Source organism: Heloderma suspectum, chromosome 2 (genome assembly GCF_057233095.1).
Source record: "Heloderma suspectum isolate Gila_16-S chromosome 2, 16-S_ref, whole genome shotgun sequence".
NCBI classification, from domain to species: Eukaryota; Metazoa; Chordata; class Lepidosauria; order Squamata; family Helodermatidae; genus Heloderma; species Heloderma suspectum.
In genome coordinates, this window is record NC_139459.1 from 72656696 (window position 1) to 72675753 (window position 19058).

The 19058-nt window shown below is 43.9% G+C and overlaps 1 protein-coding gene and 1 long non-coding RNA gene across 2 annotated transcripts in view; one reads left to right on the forward strand and one right to left on the reverse strand.

Moving 5' to 3' along the window:
- The window catches only part of LOC146352343 (uncharacterized), a 44058-nt gene extending 32235 nt beyond the window's left edge, over positions 1 to 11823 (forward strand). Inside the window, exon 3 of the long non-coding RNA XR_014787685.1 lies at positions 9363 to 11823. This is a non-coding gene — a long non-coding RNA (uncharacterized LOC146352343). The remainder of the gene's footprint in view (positions 1 to 9362) is intronic.
- Positions 11824 to 14360: 2537 nt separating this feature from the next.
- Positions 14361 to 19058, reverse strand: part of NREP (neuronal regeneration related protein) — a 33747-nt gene continuing 29049 nt past the window's right edge. The window contains exon 4 of the mRNA XM_084833862.1: positions 14361 to 17703. Within this exon, the coding sequence (XP_084689988.1) occupies positions 17578 to 17703 (126 nt within the window). The 3' untranslated portion in view covers positions 14361 to 17577. The remainder of the gene's footprint in view (positions 17704 to 19058) is intronic.

Sequence of the window (19058 nt, forward strand, 5' to 3'; positions counted from 1 at the left end):
TCCATGTACAGAAGCTGACTGGACTGGCAACTGAATCTTACTTCAGCACTAGTGATGGGACAATGTCCTCCCCTTACCTGAGGGCAAAAGGCTAGTTAAAGGGGTGCAGGATAGGCTGTGTGGCACACATAGCTCTGTTCTCCAAGAGAGAGGAGTCGCTGGGTGGCTCAGGAGGAGTGACTGGGGGGCTGTCCCCTAGCAACTGCCACCTGATGATGCAGTTGTCTCACTCTGCCTGATGCTAGGGCTGGCCCTGTCAGATGCCATGTAAAAAAAATATTCTGTTTTGCTCTTCCTTTGGCATGCACCTGAACATAGGAAGCTGTCTGATATCAGATCAGACTATATGCCTATTTAGTCCAGTATTCTATCCTGGGCTCTGTCTTCACGACAACAGAAGGAGAAGGAAGGAGTGGCTTACCCGCATTTTTCAAGGAGCCGGCTTTGGTCCATGCGAGGTTCCACAGGCGTGTGAATTGCACCATTCTAAGTCACTATACAGAATGTACTTCCGGAGGGGGGGGGGGTTGGTTGCAGTGAACATCATCTGACTGGCAGGGGCTACTCAACCAATAAGAGAGGCTTCCCCCCATCCAGGCTCTCCCCCTTGCTTTCTCCTTCAATAAAATCTTCCTCCTGTGTCTTGATAATCTCACTAACTCCGGGAGTGCACATTTCGGGAACAAGCTTTATTGAGTACAATGGGAGCTACTTCTGAGGAGACAGCAATGGGTTTGTTGTGGGAAAGAGAGCAGTAAACACAAAGTGGGAAACCAGCCCCCATTGTAACCCAATGCTGCACAGGATCACTGTAAGGGAGGTGTGTGAATTGGTTACTTCCACAGGCAATAAACCAAGCCACGGAGAATTGTAGGTTCGGTAAAGCACTTACAGGCTTCAGGGAATCAGTGCTTTAAAATCTGTATTTCAAGTCGGGGGATCACTGTAAATTCTGATGCATGCAAACCTCATTGAGCACAATGGGAGTTACTTCTGCATAGACACTAACTGGTTTGTGCAGGGAAACACGGGACAGAAAAACTGGGGTCAAGGCACACCCCTGGGCAGGGCTAGCATACCTGAAGTAAATGCGGGAGTTGGGGCACACAACAACTATACCGTGGAGAACCCTTCTTGAGGAAAAGAATCAGACTTTAAGTAGTCTCAGGAAATCCATTTTTTCCCTGATAAGCTCCAGGGTGGCTGCTGGATGGCCATGACATCATGTGTCCCTAACAACCTCAACACGGAGCCTGCTCAGAGTAAATCACTCATGGAGACACTCCCCTGGCTGGCCACAGCCTTCCAAAGTCCATGCAGAGGTATTTTCCATCATCTGCTACCTGATCCTTTTAACTGGAGATGCCACGGACTGGGCCTGGAACCTTCTGAAATGTAATATATTGATTCTACCACTGATCTATGGCCCCTCCCCAAAAGGTGAGGCCTGGATCCCCCCATTTCCAATGGTAGGGCCTGAACTCAGACCTCCTGTCTCCCAAGTCTGTGCCCTATGCGATGAGCCAACTGGAGGGTGGTCCTCCTGAAGGGCCAACTGAGACCTGCCACCTCTCTGCTCCCTTGTTATTACTACTGCCTTGTCACACTGCTTTGCATTTGTTTGTTGCTGTCTTTATTAGTTTGTAACTGTGTATTTTATTATGTTTTATGAGGTATTAGCTGCCAGGGGTGTGTTGCTTTTTGCAACAAGAAGCTGAGTTTGAAACGTTTTTAATCAACATAATATTACTGTTGTCTAGTAACGACCTCGGGGGTTTAGGTGGGGTCCCAACAGAGAAAACAGCTGACCAGTTTGGGCTTTGCTCTACTCCTCTGTGACTGTCATCCCTAATGAAAGATCCCCTCACTGTGGGTGCAGTTAGACAAGACAGGATTCTTTAGGTCTTTCACCATCTGTCTCATGTAGAATACAGTGCTTGTCTTACCACTTGACAGGATTCCCTCTCAGCCTAGCTCCTACGGATAACAGATCAGTGGCAGGGCACCTGCTTTGCATGCAGAAGGTCCCAGTCTTATCCCTGGCATTTCTAGGTAGAGCTGGAAAAACTCCTGCCTGAAACCCTGGAGAGCCACTGTCGGTCAGTGTTGACAGTACAGGGCTAGATGAACCAATGGTCTGACTCAGTGTAAGGGAGCTTCCTATGTTCCTGTCCTTGGCCACAAATTAAAGGCTGATTCACATAACCATGTGTTGATTGGGAGTATCTCCACAAAGTGACTTTTCCTTTCTGTTTTCCTGGCTGATACTGGTTTGACACCCCTCATTTAGGTGATGAAAACAAGCTGTGGTGAACCTTCATCATGGATACTTCCCCATCTCCCACGGCCTCCTTTGCACATGAGCCTATGAGAGTCAAAGCTTCCACTTTTACTTTATAACAAACCACAGTTCTGCATGGCATCTAAACTTGGAGAATTGTGGTGAGTAACCAAAGTTAGTTTAAACAAATAAGAATCTAATCGAGGTTTCAGATTCTAGGTTGTTAGGCAACTTTGGTTAAAACAAACCACAGTTTCCCAAGTTCGAACATAATGTGGAAGTATGGTTGCTTTATTATAAAATGAAAGCAGAGCTTTCACTCTTCTCCTCTTGCATGTAAAGGGAGCTGGAGCATGTTGACCTGCTCTGTAGAACTGAAACTTTGTTGGATGAAGGGGAAGGTGTAAAACTTTCCTTGACATGTCCACCAGGGCATCAGATGTGGCATGCACACCAAGCACGACTTGAAAAGCAAGGTGGCAAGCAAACCACCTCCCTGGTCAGAAAGCATATCCAACAGTCAGTGCTTTGGGAATTTGAAACAGGATTGGGGTCTGGTAGTGTACTATTCCACCCTGCTGCCCAGCTGGTGGAGGTGGTCTTGGAGGTAGTGTTGAGGACCCCAAGGCTTTTGCTTTTGGAGGACTTTAACATACATGCCAAAGCTGTCTTGTCTGGAGCAGCTCGGGATATCAAGACCACCATGACAACCAGTGACCTGCCTCAAATTGTTTTAGGGTTTTTAAAAATATGATGCAAAACTATTTTCCCCCTAAATCATCCATTTTTATCCAAGCTGCTCCATGGCCTTCTGGATCAGGGTCAAGGTTTCAAGTTCACTTTCTACTTTGTGAACGTTTGGGGAAATTATCTTTAATAGCTCTGAAGATCATTTCCCCCTCATGAATTAAGAGGAAGAGAAGGTTCACACCTGTCAGGCCCACCTCCCAGCCAGCACACTTGCTGGCTTTGAAGCCCACTAGCTGTAGGTTTAAGAAGCATTAGAAGGGTCCCTGCACACACACCACCGCACACACATTCAGCCCCTGCATTCAAGGAGGGTGGCATTTAAGGGGGCTGTATTATGCATGGTGTGGAGAAAGTGGATAGGGAGGCATTCTCCCTCTCTAACAATACTAGAACCAGGAGTCATCCCATGGAGCTGATTGGTGGGAGATTCAGGACAGATAAAAGGATGTACTGCTTCACACAGCGCATAGATAAACTATGGAATTCATTTCTACAAGATGTAGTGATGGCCTCCGCTTGAGATGGCTTTAAAAGGGGGTTAGACATAGACATAGCCCTGATAGCTATATGCTACCTCCAGTATCAGAGGCAGTAAGCCTATGTACACCGGTTGCTGGAGAACTTGGGCGGGAGGGTGCTGATGCACTCATATCCTGCTTGTGGGTTTCCTGTGGACAGCTGGTTGGCCAATGAGTGAACAGAATGCTGGACTACATGGACCTTTGGTCTGATCCAGCCCGACTCTTCTTATGTTCTAAAGGAGGGGGGTGGTTCCTAGAGCCAATCTATATGGAAACGGGGTTTGAGGCAGTTCTGTTTAAATATGGGTTTTCATGAAATCGGGTTAGCTCTTCCGGGGGCAAACGGTAGCCAGTAATGCAGTGTATCCATTAAAAAAAATGGGGCAAATGAGTAGAACTGAATGTCATCAATTGGGTAGGTGTGACAAAGTGAGGCTTGCTCTCCCCACCTCCCCCACTCAGTGAAGCTTTTAAAATTAGTAAGGCTCTGCATACCTTTGCATTTCATACATAACAGTCTCCTTATGCTCCCCTCCCCTCTCCTGTACAAGTGAATATTTAAAGGGGCAGGCAGTCATTGAGCACAGAGTCAAAACAGCATCCTTTCAAAGCAGCAGGGCTGACTCCCATTCCCAAGGCAATGAGTTACTTCCAGGTAGACATAAGCCCCTTCCCCATGCAACTTTTCCACAAATCAGAGCTGCTTCCACCAGCCCATGCTGAAGCCAGCTGAGGTCACATGGACTCCCAAAGTGCACTGAAGCCGCTGTGACTGGAAAACCCATCACAAATAAAGTTTTTTTAAAAAAAACAACAACAACTGGATTTAGGACAAGAAACGCTACATTAGCTTCGGGGAGGGACATGTGTCATCTGACGTGATCGACCTTGGGGTGGAGCAGAACCAGAGTAAAAGCCTGATGTAGATGAGCCCCTGGACAGCAGTGCAATGGAGCAGGGCTTATGGGGATGCAGTGGCAGCACTTTTTTATTAGCAGGAATGCCACCATCTCCTGCCATCCCACCCCCAGTCTTTCCCATTCCTTCTGAGATTACCTGCAATCTTCACAGTAGCTGGGAGGGGGAATGAATTTTCCCAGGAATAATATATTGTTCCCTGTTGTAATGTAAAGTATTTGGGGGTGGCTTGGTTTGGAATGGGCAATTAAGACCCATTCACTGGTTTGTTGATACCGATCAACACTGCTGCCTGCCTCTTTGGACTCTGCTTGTGGCAGTGGCTACGGGGACTGACTTTCATGACGAATGCCTGCGCTTCAGCATTTACAACAGCACTGCTGTTCCTGGGCCAATGCGGTTCCCCTTTGTGTGGAGGAGCTCTGTCTACATATGTCAGTACATGTGGTGGGCCTCTGTCTCATGTTTGCCAAACATGGGGCCTTTGGCCACATCAGCAGGGAACAGGAATGATGGGCACAGCCCCACTCCCCCAATCTATGCAGGAGTCGTGTTCATTTGAACAGCCCCTAATTCTGAGTAAACATGCATAGGAGAGTGCACCATATGCCCTTAAAGTTGCAGTATAAGGTCATCCAGTAGTATAATGCCACACTGTATAGTCCTAATAACTTACCTTACACATAAGTATATCTGCAAACACTGAAATAATATTTAACAATAGTATTTTGTTTTGTACCTGTATACTTAGGCTACAGCCCTGGGGGTTACTTGAAGTTCTCTCATCCACCAGCAATTTGTTTTATTTTCTTCTTTGAACAATAGCCCTCCAAGTGATGTCACAAATTGAGTTTCAAATCACGCAAACACATTTACCCAGATTTAACTTTTAACAAGAACATGCCTTTATCTAGGAGACTTGCACAAAGAAAAAAGCCAAGTCCAGCAACAAAAACAACCCCAAACCAAGTTTTGTACATATTTAATAGTATTTTTTTTTAAACTATCAAAATATGTTCTATTTCTGTGACATTTTATTGCACATTAACTGGAGGTTCTATTCCTGAAAGAATATTTTTAAAGCATAGCATGTAATATTTTGAGTTTCATATCCTGCTTGCAATGTTGATTAGATCTTGCTCTCACCATCAACCCCAATCCAGTCAGGGGCATACACACAAGGGCACATGCTTTTTCAGACGTATATCCCTAGCTGGGTAAGGAACTCTTCATTCAAACTGATGCTGTACACAGTGGTTCAGGAAAGTAATCTGGACTTAATGGTTTTAGAGCCCCTCTGGACAATGGTCTTACCTTCACTTATTTCAGATAGTCTTATGAAAGTCCCCAGCTTTAGATGGTAAGAACATAAGAACAGCCATGCTGGATTAGACTAAAGATTCATCTAGTCCAGCATTCTGTTCACACAGTGGCCGACCAGCTTTTGACTGGAAACCCTTAAGCAGAGCACGAGTACATCAGCACCCTCCCGCTCATGTTCCCCAGGAACGGTGTACATAGGCATACTGCCTCTGGACTAGTAGCCATTGATAGCCTTCTCCTCCATGAATTTGTCTAACCCCCTTTAAAGCCATCCAAATTGGTGGCCATCACTACATCTTGTGGTAGCGAATTCCATAGTTTAACTATGCACTGTGTGAAGTTTGTTGTTTATTCGGTCAGTTGCTTCCGACTCTTCGTGACTTCATGGACCAGCCCACGCCAGAGCTTCCTGTCGGCCGTCGTCACCCCCAGCTCCCCCAAGATTGAGTCCATCACCTCCAGAATATCATCCATCCACCTTGCCCTTGGTTGGCCCCTCTTCCTTTTGCCTTCCACTTTCCCTAGCATCAGCATCTTCTCCAGGGTATCCTGTCTTCTCATTATGTGGCCAAAGTACTTCAGTTTTGCCTTTAATATCATTCCCTCAAATGAGCAGTCTGGCTTTATTTCCTGGAGTATGGACTGGTTTGATCTTCTTGCAGTCCAAGGCACTCTCAGAATTTTCCTCCAGCACCACAGTTCAAAAGCATCTATCTTCCTTCGCTCAGCCTTCCTTATGGTCCAGCTCTCGCAGCCATAGGTTACTACGGGGAATACCATTGCTATCTGTCCTGAATCTCCCACCAATCAGCTTCATGGGATGACCCCGGGGTTCCAGTATTTTTAGAGAGGGAGAAACATGTCTCCCTATCCACATTCTCCACACCATGCATAATTTTGTACACGTCTATTTGAGTTGTTTATTTGAGTTGTGGATAATTGTTAATTTGTTTGCAGTTTCAATATTGGTTGATTTATTGTACCATTGGACTAAATCTGATGTTATGTTATGTGGGTGGACTTCCCTTCCCCTTTCCCCCTTTGCAGCCCCCTGCATGCCTCCCAAATCTTTTCTGGAGGGTCCCCCAACACTCTAGAGCAGAATTGGGGGGTGCATGAGGGGCTGCAGGTGGACGGGGAATTCAATTCACCTGCATGTCCATTCCATTTTGGGGCGATAGTTTGTTGCTCATACACCACTTCAAGAAGATATCATTCCTGAAAAGAAGCATAGAAATCAAGTAAAGGGCTGGATGCACCTGATGTTGTCTGATCTCAGAAGCTAAGCAGGGTCAGCCCTGGTTAGTACTTGGATGGGAGACCGCCTGGGAATCAGTCTTCCTGCACTGAGCAGGGGGTTGGACTCGATGGTCTTGTAGGCCCCTTCCAACCCTATGATTCTATGAATTCTTTAAAATAAATACATAAAAAATATGTATTATTTCACTTACTTCAAAATGTGGTAAGCCAGCCCTGCTGTGTTTGGGGGCCCTCCTGCCCATTCTGTTGAGTGGGGCCCTGGACTTCTGCCCCGAAGTCCTGCCCTGAGGGCACTGTTATGGGCTGTACATATAGATCCTGGCTTGATCCAGCAGGCATAGCCCCAGAGAGATCATTGGTGATAGTACCTCCCCTCTGCTTGGGGAGAGGAGAAGGGGACTGCTCTTAGTTCCCCACACTTCCCTCACCCCAAGGTAGCCAATACCAGTGTCAGCTGCAAGCTACTGAGAGCCCTTGGGCAAGACACCCTCGGTGGACCCCCTCCCTCAGTGAATCTACCATCTCACGGCCATTGTCACCAGCTTGCTCCTCATCCTCTTTCTCATCATTGCTACCACTTGCTTGCATGCCAGGCAGTGAGCCAGTGGCATCTGCTGCTGCTCCTTCTCACCACCCCTGTTGCCTGGGCCAGTGCGACAAGGAGGTGAGCCAGCAAGGTGCAAAGGTGGAGGAGGAGCAAGTCCAGGGGGCTCTGGTCAGTGGGTCCCTCCAGGGGTATGGGCTTGACCATGCCAACCCTTGAAGCCAGCCCTGGCCAGTACCATCCTCTAACAGGGTTGTAGTGAGAGTAAGCAGTAAAGATGGTAGAAATCTGTTGCATATTTAATGGTGCAATTCTATGCATGCTTAGACAGAAAGAAGTCCTACAATTCCCAGCATGCACCAGCCAGCATGGGAGTTGTGGGATTTTTTTCTGTCTAAACATGGATAGGATTGCACTTTAAAAGTGTTATATAAATGACAGATTATAATAATATTTAAGACATTTGAAATGTTGCATTTATAATCAGTGGGAAGAAATTGATTTTGACAACAGGAAGATTCTAATGTATTTATCTGAAGTGCTATGAGCTTTATGGTTACCGAATTTCAGATGTGACAAAACATGGCTTATATAAACTATGTTGGAGCAATGGTAACGTGCCCATGTACAGTGTGTATTTCTGACCTTAGAGCAAATAGCACCAAACCTTTGGCATGTCTTTCATGCTAACAGTGCCAAATTGGCAAACGTCCTACATTACTGTTGCTTTTTTGGAAAGTACTTCAACTGTTTCTTGGAAAAATGGTCAGAGGGCAGACAGTGTTTATTCTAGCTTTTACAGTATTTATTGTTACATAAGAAACAAATAACGAAATAGGTAATAGCCTTAATGAGGCACAGCCAAACAATGCTGAAACATTAGACCCAATTTTTCCCTGACGTGGAAGGAATCTTCTTTAGATAATATACACGTTATGAATGAATCATTATAGATCACTGTGTATACTACCTGGACATAAAAACTAGGAAATGCATGGCAGGATCAGACCTAAAGTCCATCTAGTTCTGGAATCTCCAACATGGTGCCTTTGCTGGCATCAAGGATAGGCATGGTCAGGCCTGCTCTCCAGCCCATGGATGCTCCTCTTGGTGCCCACCAAGCTCCCTGCCACTCTTCATTTTTAGTTTATTTCTTACAATATGATGATGATGATGATGTTTTTAACTGGGATGGTGTGGCATACATGCTGCAAAGCAAAGTGCTGCCCTCCACTCCATAAAGTGCCATCTTTATTTGAGTTTAAAAAAAAGAGTGGTTTTATGTTTTGGAGCTCAGATTCCACCTCTGCCTTGTATTTAGTTTCTTGGGCAAGTTACTTCTCTCTAGGTTTCACCAGTCCCACCAGTTTTTCCTCTGGCAAATGAGTATTTTGCGACCAGCTATGCTCACCATGGCAGCCATTTTATGAATGGGCATGCCCCCTCATGGCAGCCATTTTGTGAGAGCACCCACAACATGCCCTCAATATTTCAAATGTGCCCACTGACCCAAAAATCTAGTTCATTATTCTGTCTCCAACAGTGACCTGTCAGATGATTTTAGGAAGCTCAAAAGCAAGGCATGATGGTGCTAGCCATGCTGTGTTTGATCCGAGCACTGGGCAGTCAGAGGTATACTGCCTCTGAACAAAGTGGGTTTTAATTCTGAGTAAAAATGCCTTAGATTGTTTAAGAGATCCATGATACATTTCTTCATTTTATGCTCTTTCCTCACAATTTGTAACAAAAAATTCTTTCTCAATAGAAATCAGTACCCAAACTCCCACAGACTGTAACTGGAGCGGCATTGCAAGGATAGTCTTGTCACCAGCATTTCCAAACAAGGGCTGAGTTTCTTCAACACTTACCAAAGCAAGCAGCAGAACAGTCGCTTAGTTAGCGAGATATGCCATCGTAGGACACTGACGTCCCCATCTAGCCAAATTATTATTCATTTAGTTTGAGAAATCTATGAACACAAGGTTAATTACGTTCAAGTCAACGGCAGTGTTCGGAAGACTGGTGCCAAAGGAAAGGGAGGGAAAAAATTCTTGGCAATTCTCACAAATAATATCAGTTAATACTGCTTCTCATGCATTTTTCTTTGTTTGCATCCAAACTATAATGAGTTTCAGAGCTGAAGAAAGAATTTTAAACTTTTAATCCTTCCCTTCCTTCCTCTATTAATGGAGAAAGAGAACACATTTTTTTCTGGTTTCATTAATATAAAGAAGTCATTCCGTTCTTATGTTTTGATTGTTATTTTGTCTTTTGTTTTGAAAGTTACTGTTGTTAGCTGCCTTGGGCACCATTTGCTGGAAAGACGAGTTAGAAATTTAACGAATAACCAATATAAAGGAATACATGCAGATTGTGTGGATATGATTTCTTAAAAGCAACCTGTCAAGACAGGAATATGTTACAAAAAGATATAACAATAGTTAACAATAGAGGTCGACTTTGAGGGCATCATGCCAGGGATTAAACATGAGGCCTCTGAAACAAAAGTGATACATCTTGGCAGCCTGAACTATTGAGTCAAATACTGAAACATTTTGCACCCTCAGATTGCCTAACAGAGCAATCCTATGCATATTCACTTGGAAGTAAGCCACACTGCGTTCAACACAGCTTACTCCAAGGAAAGTGTGCATAGAATTGTAGCCTAAATCATATTTGCCTTCATATGTGATGGAGCCACATATGTGATATCCCTAGCTATACGATGGGGCCATGTGTGATATATTTCTCGCTATATGATGAATCACAGATGCAAATGGGTGTTGCACACTCAGTTCCCCAGCTTAATGTTTTGTGTCCTTACGTGAATGGATTTATACTCTATATAATGCATTTTAATCATTTTTAAGTTTTGTGAACCGCCCAGCGAGCTTCAGCTATGGGGCAGTATAGAAATATAATGAATGAAATGAAATCCACAAAATGGGGCTGCACATTCCGTTCCCCTCTTCCAGCTGAACTCTGGATCTGGATATTGTTAATGCAAGTATCTGGCAGGGGCCACAACAATATTTATTTATTCAATGGGTTTATATACTATTGGGCATATTTAAATATATCTCTAAGCGGTTATCCCCAGCTGCTGCATGCCCGTTGAGCCAGGTTGAGGACATTGTGTTCAATGGGATTTAAGCAGCCTAAAATATGTGCAGAATTGCATCAAAGGCTTTACAGCAGCAGCGTTGCAGGTTCCTTTCTTTGGCAAAGCTGTCCGGTGGACTGAATGTCCTTAAGCTGCCTCATGACTCTTTATTATCCAGCAATGTTTGCTGGATGTTTGAAGCAGCCATATGGACGTCAGCAGGGGTTCTCTGCACTTTGGGGTGGAGAACTGTAGCAACTGTGTCCATTCCTATAAATGTGAGTTCCACAGTAGAAACTGTTTCTTTCCTTCATTGATACAGAATGCACAACGGTTTTATGGGATGTCAGACCCTGGTCAGAATTGTTCTCTCTTTCCTTCCCCCACCCACTTGAATGGAGCTTTCCACAAACACTGGGCAGCTGGTAAGTTTATTTGACAATTTGTTCTGTCGTTAAGTCATGCCCGACTCTTCGTGACCCCATGGACCACAGCACGCCAGGCCTTCCTGTCCTCCGCTCTCTCCCGGAGTGTGCTCAAGTCCATATTCATTGCATCGGTGATGCTATCTAGCCACCTCATCCTCTGCCGTCCCCTTCTCCTTTTGCCCTCGATCTTTCCCAGCATCAGGGTCTTTTCCAGTGATCCATGAAGGGGTTATTTGACAATAGCACTAAATTCCCTCCAATGCAGAATCTCTGGCTTATACAAAAGGGATGCTCGGAAGGACAGCAGCAAAGGACAGAGAGGAAGATCAATGGATATCAAAGGGAAGAGAACGTGATTTATAATGCCGCTGCTCTGGGACCATTATTATGCCCCTGATCCACTCTGTCTGTGAGTACAGATGGGGGATAAATTCATTTGATTTCCATTTTAACACAAACAGACCTCATTAACAAGGGCTGGTAAGGAATATTCTTGCAGATGGCCATTTTGAAACAATGTAAGCCCACCTGTACAAGGAAGTAATTACAGAATAAGGCTAGGTCTGGGATACTACAACACTTATCCACTAATAGCTCCTACTGATTTTGGTTAGTCTTATGTAAGGCTGCACATAGATGGTAGGGTTTTTTCCCCCACAGCCAGTGTTATGACAGGCATCAATGCCTGTGGTATATAGCATGATCCTTCTACCTATTGTCTCTGATAAATAGGTTTTGGAAGTTTTTGTAGCATTTCAAAAACCTGCAACACCTGCTTAACCAGAAGTAACAGTGGGACAAAAGGTGTGTGCGTGTATATATGCATGCGTGCATGTACATATATATGGTTAACAGTGGCTCTATAATATTAATTTCATCTGTGTCAAGCCTAATTGTAACTGTGAGCACAACTGCAAACTAGGATATTAAAGTCAAAGCAGAGAAGTCACATTCAGAAATGAGTGGGTCTTTCCAAGTATTTACTCAGCTTCCTTGTTCTCCTCGACCTCTCAGCAGCTTTCGATACCGTTGACCACGGTATCCTCCTGGACTGCCTGGAAGGGCTGGGCATTGGAGACATCGTATTGCGGTGGTTCTGGTCCTTCCTCTCTGGCAGGTACCAGAGGGTAGTGCTGGGAGAGGAGGTTTCGGACCCATGGCTGCTTACTTGTGGGGTGCCACAGGGTTCCATCCTCTCCCCAATGCTATTTAACCTCTATGTGAAGCCACTGGGGGCTATCATCAGGAGGTTTGGGGTGCGGTGTCATCAATATGCGGATGACACGCAGCTCTACCTCTTGTTCAAATCTTCACCAAGGTTGGCCGTAGAATCCCTGTCCAAATGTCTGGAGACAGTGAGTGGCTGGATGGGGAGGAATAAGCTGAAACTGAACCCTGACAAGACCAAGGTACTTTTGGTGGGAGACAAGAGGAGGCTGGGGGATGTTGACCTGGTGTGGAATGAGGTAAGGCTACCCTTGAAAGACCCTTGAAGGTCCGCAGCCTGCGGGTCATTTTGGACTCCCAGCTGTCCATAGAGGCTCAGGTGTCAGCTGTGAGCCAGACAGCGCTGTATCAACTCCATCTGATACGGTGGCTGCGCCCCTTCCTTCCCGACCATCTGCTCCCATCGGTAGTACATGCCCTGGTCTCCTCTCATTTAGACTACTGTAATGTGCTCTACGTGGGGTTACCCTTGAAGATGGTTCAGAAGCTGCAGCTGGTACAGAACGCGGCGGCTCGCCTGATTAAAGGCAGCCGCCGGCGAGATCACATCACTCCGGTGCTGAAGGAGTTGCACTGGTTACCAGTTATTTTCCGGGACAAATTCAAGGTGTTGGTTTTGACCTTTAAAACCCTATATGGTTCCAGCCCAGCCTATCTTAAGGAGCGCCTCCAGCAACACCAGGCAGGCTGCTTAACAAGATCAGCCTCGGATGGCCTTCTCTCTGTCCCATCAGCCAGGACAGCTAGACTGGCAGGGACGAGGGAAAGGGCCTTCTCTGTGGTGGACCCCACTCTGTGGAACTCCCTCCCTAGGGAACTCCGCCATGCCCCCTCTTTAATGAGCTTCCGCCGCGCATTAAAAACGTGGTTGTTCAGGCAGGCATTTGGGGTGGGTTAGGTTATTTTTAGAAATATGGTGTTTTTATTGTAGAGTTTTATTGTTTTAAACTGTTTTATTACGCACCTTGTACATCACCCAGAGTGGCTGGGTGACCAGCCAGATGGGCAATTAATAAATTTAGTAAGTAAGTAAGTAAATAAAATCTGCTTTCCTGGGCAAGTCACCATGCTGCCTGGGTGGGGGACATGAGGTTTCTTGAGAAAGTTGGAGACATTTTTACCATATTGATTCATGAGCCACTTTGATGTCCTAGTGAAAAGGTCTTTTCCAAACTCCTGGATTCACAATATTTCAATACACAGGTCAACACAAATTCACCTAAAACGACTCCTTACTTTGCAGGCTAAAATCTCACATACTAACAGGGTTACAGGGTGTGTAATAATTTCCTGCTGTGGCTAAATTACATTCCAGAACTCAATGGAATTTTTTTGCTGCTCCTACAGTAACATGCAGTTTCAGATAACTGCTGTTTACGTAGAAGAATGGTATTCAGACAGATATCTACCATGTTCTGAAACTTTCTGAAAGCCTTTTCTTCTCCCAGATGCTTCTTTATAAACAGTTCTGACTGCAGATGTGTATGACCTGCTTGAGAATCTATGCAGGATTTAAAAAAATAAATAAGCTGGCTCTAAGAATTCCAGAGGATCCAGGTGGTTCTGAATGGGGAAATTAGGACTGTGCAGGAAATGTATGTGGCTACTGAGGCTACTGGTGGACTTGGACAAAGTAAGCAAGACTTTACAAATGGAGCTAGTGAGTCATAGACAGAAGCACTGCCTTTGAGCAAACAGGAAGGGGCGAATGGTGAAGGAGCCAAAATGACTCAGAGGGAAATAAAACTGACTGCTGTGAGAACTTGCTAACAAACTTCACTGTATTAGCAACTGATGTCCACAGTTGTCAGTGGGGGCAGCATTAAACCTAACTTACACAAAGTGTTTATTGTTCATAAGGGCATCCAAATAATCCCCCATCCACATTTTACCCATTTTGCAATGCGTAAAATGGTCCACACAAAACTTAGGATAAGGCAATATCCTCACCACATCAGTCATTTTGAATTAAGTGTAATCAAACAGTTATTCCTGCTGGTGAAAGGATAGCATGTAATTCATACATGTACAGTTGAGACTTGGGTGACAAGCATGCACTCTTCTGTTCCAGTTCAACCGACCTCAAAAATCAATGGATTGTTGTGTTTTGAGTCTGGATTTCCTGCTACTACCATCTCCCTCCTCCTCAGCTGTTATTACACACTTAGTAGAAATAATGCAGGTATGTGCTCCATTTCTGCTGCAGGTGTAATAGCCTTGGGGGGCAATGTAGAGTGTGAAAAGAGTGCCTAGGGTTTCTCCTCCAATGCAATTCAGAGCTCCCTGTGGTTGCTTTTAAAGAAAAATTAAGACATTGGGAGATCTGATCATGGATCTCCCACATCACATGTTGTTTGGCTTTGATAAAGATTCACTAAATCAGGAGAGTTGAACCCATTTCAGCCCAAGAGCTGCATTAAATTTCAGAGAACCTCTTCTGTCGGGCATTTGGCAGCATATAATGAGTCTCTTTGATTATCTCTGGCTGATTGTTTTAAATTGTTTTAGATATATGTTGTTGTTGTGTGCTATTTGTTCTATGTCATTACATGGTTTTATACTTTGTATTTTAATGGCTTTTTAATTTCTGTGAACTGCCCAGAGAGCTTCACCTATGGGGCGGTATAGAAATATAATACATGAAATGAATGAATGAACCTCTAGGGGGCTGCATTCCAGTGTTGGGTGGTGCCAAAATACCAGCCTACTCCAGCTTAAAGCTCTTATTGCCGCCAGTAACTAAGCCTTAGGAGAGGCATTTCAACCAGTGCAAAAGCCAGGAAACCACCAAATGTTTGGGAGAAAGGAGGTGTGGCCATGAGAAGGGAGCATGGCTATCTGATGAACCCGAGGGCCAGATTGGTCCCACAGGCCTGAGGTTCAATACCCCTGCACTAAATGATTTCCTGATAACAAGATGCTTGGGTGGCTGAGCTCTAAAAAACAAACCCTTGTATAAAATACTGAGAATGCCACACACTGGGAAACTAGGGAAGGGACACAGGGAGGAATTTCACTGGAAGGCTGCAAGTTCATATTAGCACCATAAATGACGAGACTGCAGAAACATGTCCAACATGCCTAAATGGTAATATGATTCAAGCACTCAGTCTTAAACTATGTACCATGTACAAATTATTATGACAGCAGTGGGAAATCTGGATGGTGAATGCACCATTTCCAATTTTTCTGTTGTTTGTTTGTTTGTTTGTTTGTTTACTAGGTTAAGTAAGATTCTGCATAATCTTAGGTGTCTTTTTGATTGTTGATTCATCTCCTTGACAAGTGGCACCTGGCGGGCTCCTTTTCAGGATTCCTCCCTCCGTCCCCACCTGGCAATAGTCAGAGTGCTTCCAGATAAGGGGCTGGATCCCAATTTAGTCAGAGCAGACTCATTAAAATAAATGGGACTTAAGTTAGTCATGACTAACTTAAGTCCCATTAAGTCCAAAGCATCTGGAGGGTACCAGGTTGGGAAAGGCTGGTCTAGCTATTAGGAATTCTGCCATGTAATTTCTGCAAAGTCTGTGGCTGCTATTTTACTCTTTTATTGTTGTTGCTGTTGTTTAATGTTTGTAAGCCACTTTGAGTTTATTGGGAAATAAATAAATAAATAAATAACGTATTCCATGTTGGATAAGAAAAAAGACCATAGTTACTCTTAGAGCTTGCATATTTATTGAACAAATCCTACTAAAAGAGCTAAAATACATTGGGTACGTGTAGTGCATTATTAAAGATCACACTGTTACAAAAGCCTGCATTTTCAGCAGCACACAACTGCAACTATACATAAATGCCACAACTGCTGAATACGGTTTCTTGCTATATGTATATACAGCACAACTGACTTATCTAGTCTACTAGAAAGAAAGTGCACAAAAATTAGGGAGGGTGGGGAAGAAAACTAAGAAGTGCATTGCATGCATTGGTATTTTAACAGTCAAAAGCTAAATAGTTCAGGACAAAGCCTGCCCAGTAAAAGGAAGAGCTGAAAGACAGAGTTATATAAAAAAATTAAGGTGGGCTTCCAGACTGTGTCTAACACAACAACCATGAGTAGATGGTATTTTTCTGTTTTGTATTTTGTTTCCTAATTCCCCGGGGAGCAAGAACAAAAATGTAAAATGCACACGCTGGAAATACTGTGGAATTATATTCACTGCCTTTTAAGAGTTCATCTTTCTACACATTTAAAGGAACAATTAATTATGCTTTTCAAATATATATATAGCCAATTTAATCAATTTTAAAAGACATTTAAAACATGTTAAACCCCCTTTTAAAAATAATATGCCTTCATAATGGATCAAAAAAGTAAAGACAAAAGACAATCCCTAAAGACCACATGAAAATTATTGCTATACTTTACCCAAATTATGCAAGCAGAATGGCAAAAAGGAAAATTGTAGTAAATTACAGTTTTGTGATTGCTCCCACTACCATTGCAAGTTTGTGAGCACACCCAGGTGGGAATCAGTTCCTCACTTGCTGTATTAGTAATTACTCACCCTACAACACTGAATAAGAAAGCCACACTGAAGACACAAAGAAACAAGTCAGTCCAGTCTAAAGAACGAGAACAAAGTACCAATACCTTCTTAGAACATGGAAATTAAAAATAACTCCATCAGAGCTACCTTGCCAAGGAGTATGTTCAAAGTCCAAAATAGCACCATTCATCAGTGTCTCAAATCCCGTGGCAGCATCTCAGTCACTTACCACAAGGAAACCATGAGTTTCATACTACTTCTATACATCAAAAGAGTACATGGATAAAATATAGAGATATACAGACAATTGATGAAAATAAACTACTAGGCTTGTTACGTCTAAAATGAAATAAAAGGGGGACTCTCAGCCTCTGCAAGAAGCAGTTCGGAATCGTGGAAATGGAGAGGCAGCAGTATACCAGTTGCATGTGGTCAGTTGAGTTTGAGTAGTGGAAGACATTGCTGTGGCAGAACCAGGCCTGAAGGCTCACCTGTAATGTTTGTAAACTTGGATTCACAGTGTGAAATTCTGAGAGCTTGTACTTGAGTCAGAATGTTAAAAACCAGTTTTATGATACATATTTTCCCCCACTGTAATTCTCTAAAGCAAGGCTCAGAGTCCCATAGTTTTCTTCTTATGATTTACACAGAAACAATTCCCGATATATGACACCACGATGACCTCATCAACACCCATACACCATATTTAATACAAATGAGGAGTTATGACTAAAAAGAGGAGAGGTAACTGATTTTGGTGAAATGGTGTCCATAGCCATTCGGTGGTGTCAGGAACAGAGCTTCGGAATTCTCGTTCTTTTTGCGATTGACTTCCTTTGGGATGGGAAGATTGTCCTATACATAAGAGCGGGGGAGGGGAGGAGTTAGTTGCATTTTTACAAATCTGCCCTTCCCCTTGCATGCACTTGCCTGTTACAGACTTGTAAATGTGGTTGAAACATTAAACATTTATTTTATTATTATTATTATTATTATTATTATTATTATTATTATTTACTGCATTTATGCCCTGCCTTTTTTCCTCTTGCAAGGAACCCAAGGCAGCTTACATTATCCTCCTCCTCTCCATTTTATTCTCACAACAACAACCCTGTAAGGTGGGTTGGGTTGAAAGTCTGTGACTGGCCCAAAGTCACCCAGTGAGCTTCCATGGCCGAGTGGGGACTAGAACCCGGATCTCCCAGCTCCTAGTCCAACACTCTTGCCACTACACCACACTGGCTCTCATAGCTTCTTCACAAATAAAATACTAGGTTGATAAAGGAAATACTTTTTTAAAACCTCACAATTACTGGGGCCTTCTGGACAGGTCCTTCGGGGGTGGGGTTCACATATGACAGTAAGTTATGAGGCTTCCAAGTACTGATTTTCCACTCTGGACATAGGCAGGGGCAATTTTCTTATCCAAATTGACCCAGGCTGACAGCAAATGGTGCTTGGTTCAAGAGACGCATGCGCACAAGCTGCAATATTTGGATCGGTTGTAGACTGGTAAGTAAAATTTTGGCTGGTGTTTGTGGTTAAGAATTTGGATTCCCCATTTGCCATCGATGTGGGGAGGGGGTTGTCCGACCGTAAGCAAAGTGGTTGTAGGAATCAGCTCTTGCAAGTGAGTTTACCAAAAGTATTTGTGTAACTTGCACTCTAACATCCAGCACTTAATTCACCTGGGCAGCAGCCCATTTCAAACTGTACCTATATATGAAACAATATTGATTAAGACAGTGTTTTCCAACCATCATGTCCTGCCAGTAATCGATGGTACTATGATTAATGCATAAAACTTCCAGCATTACAACATATAGCACACCTTTAGAGTTCTGAGTCTGAGAGGACAGGTTGAGATGCCTTACCTTGGAAAAAAGATTCCACCTTAGCTGTCACTGTATTAATATAGTACAAACCATTCCTAAGAATGATAACATCAGTAACCTCAGGGTGCAGAGAAGGCTGTTCGGCTAGTGTAAATCAGGTGGTAGAGTACAACACTGCTCTTTCTTCCCTACCTTTTGGAATGGGGAGGGGCAATTTTGTTTATTTCATTTGCATCACATCCTTCTTCCAAGGAACTCACAGCAATGTATGTGGGTTTTTCTGAATGTATAGGGTTTCTAACTTCTAGCCCGAAGGGAACTCTTGCACGGCTTTCACAGTTGCTTGTCAGGGAGAAGGAGGCACAGCTGCTCCTC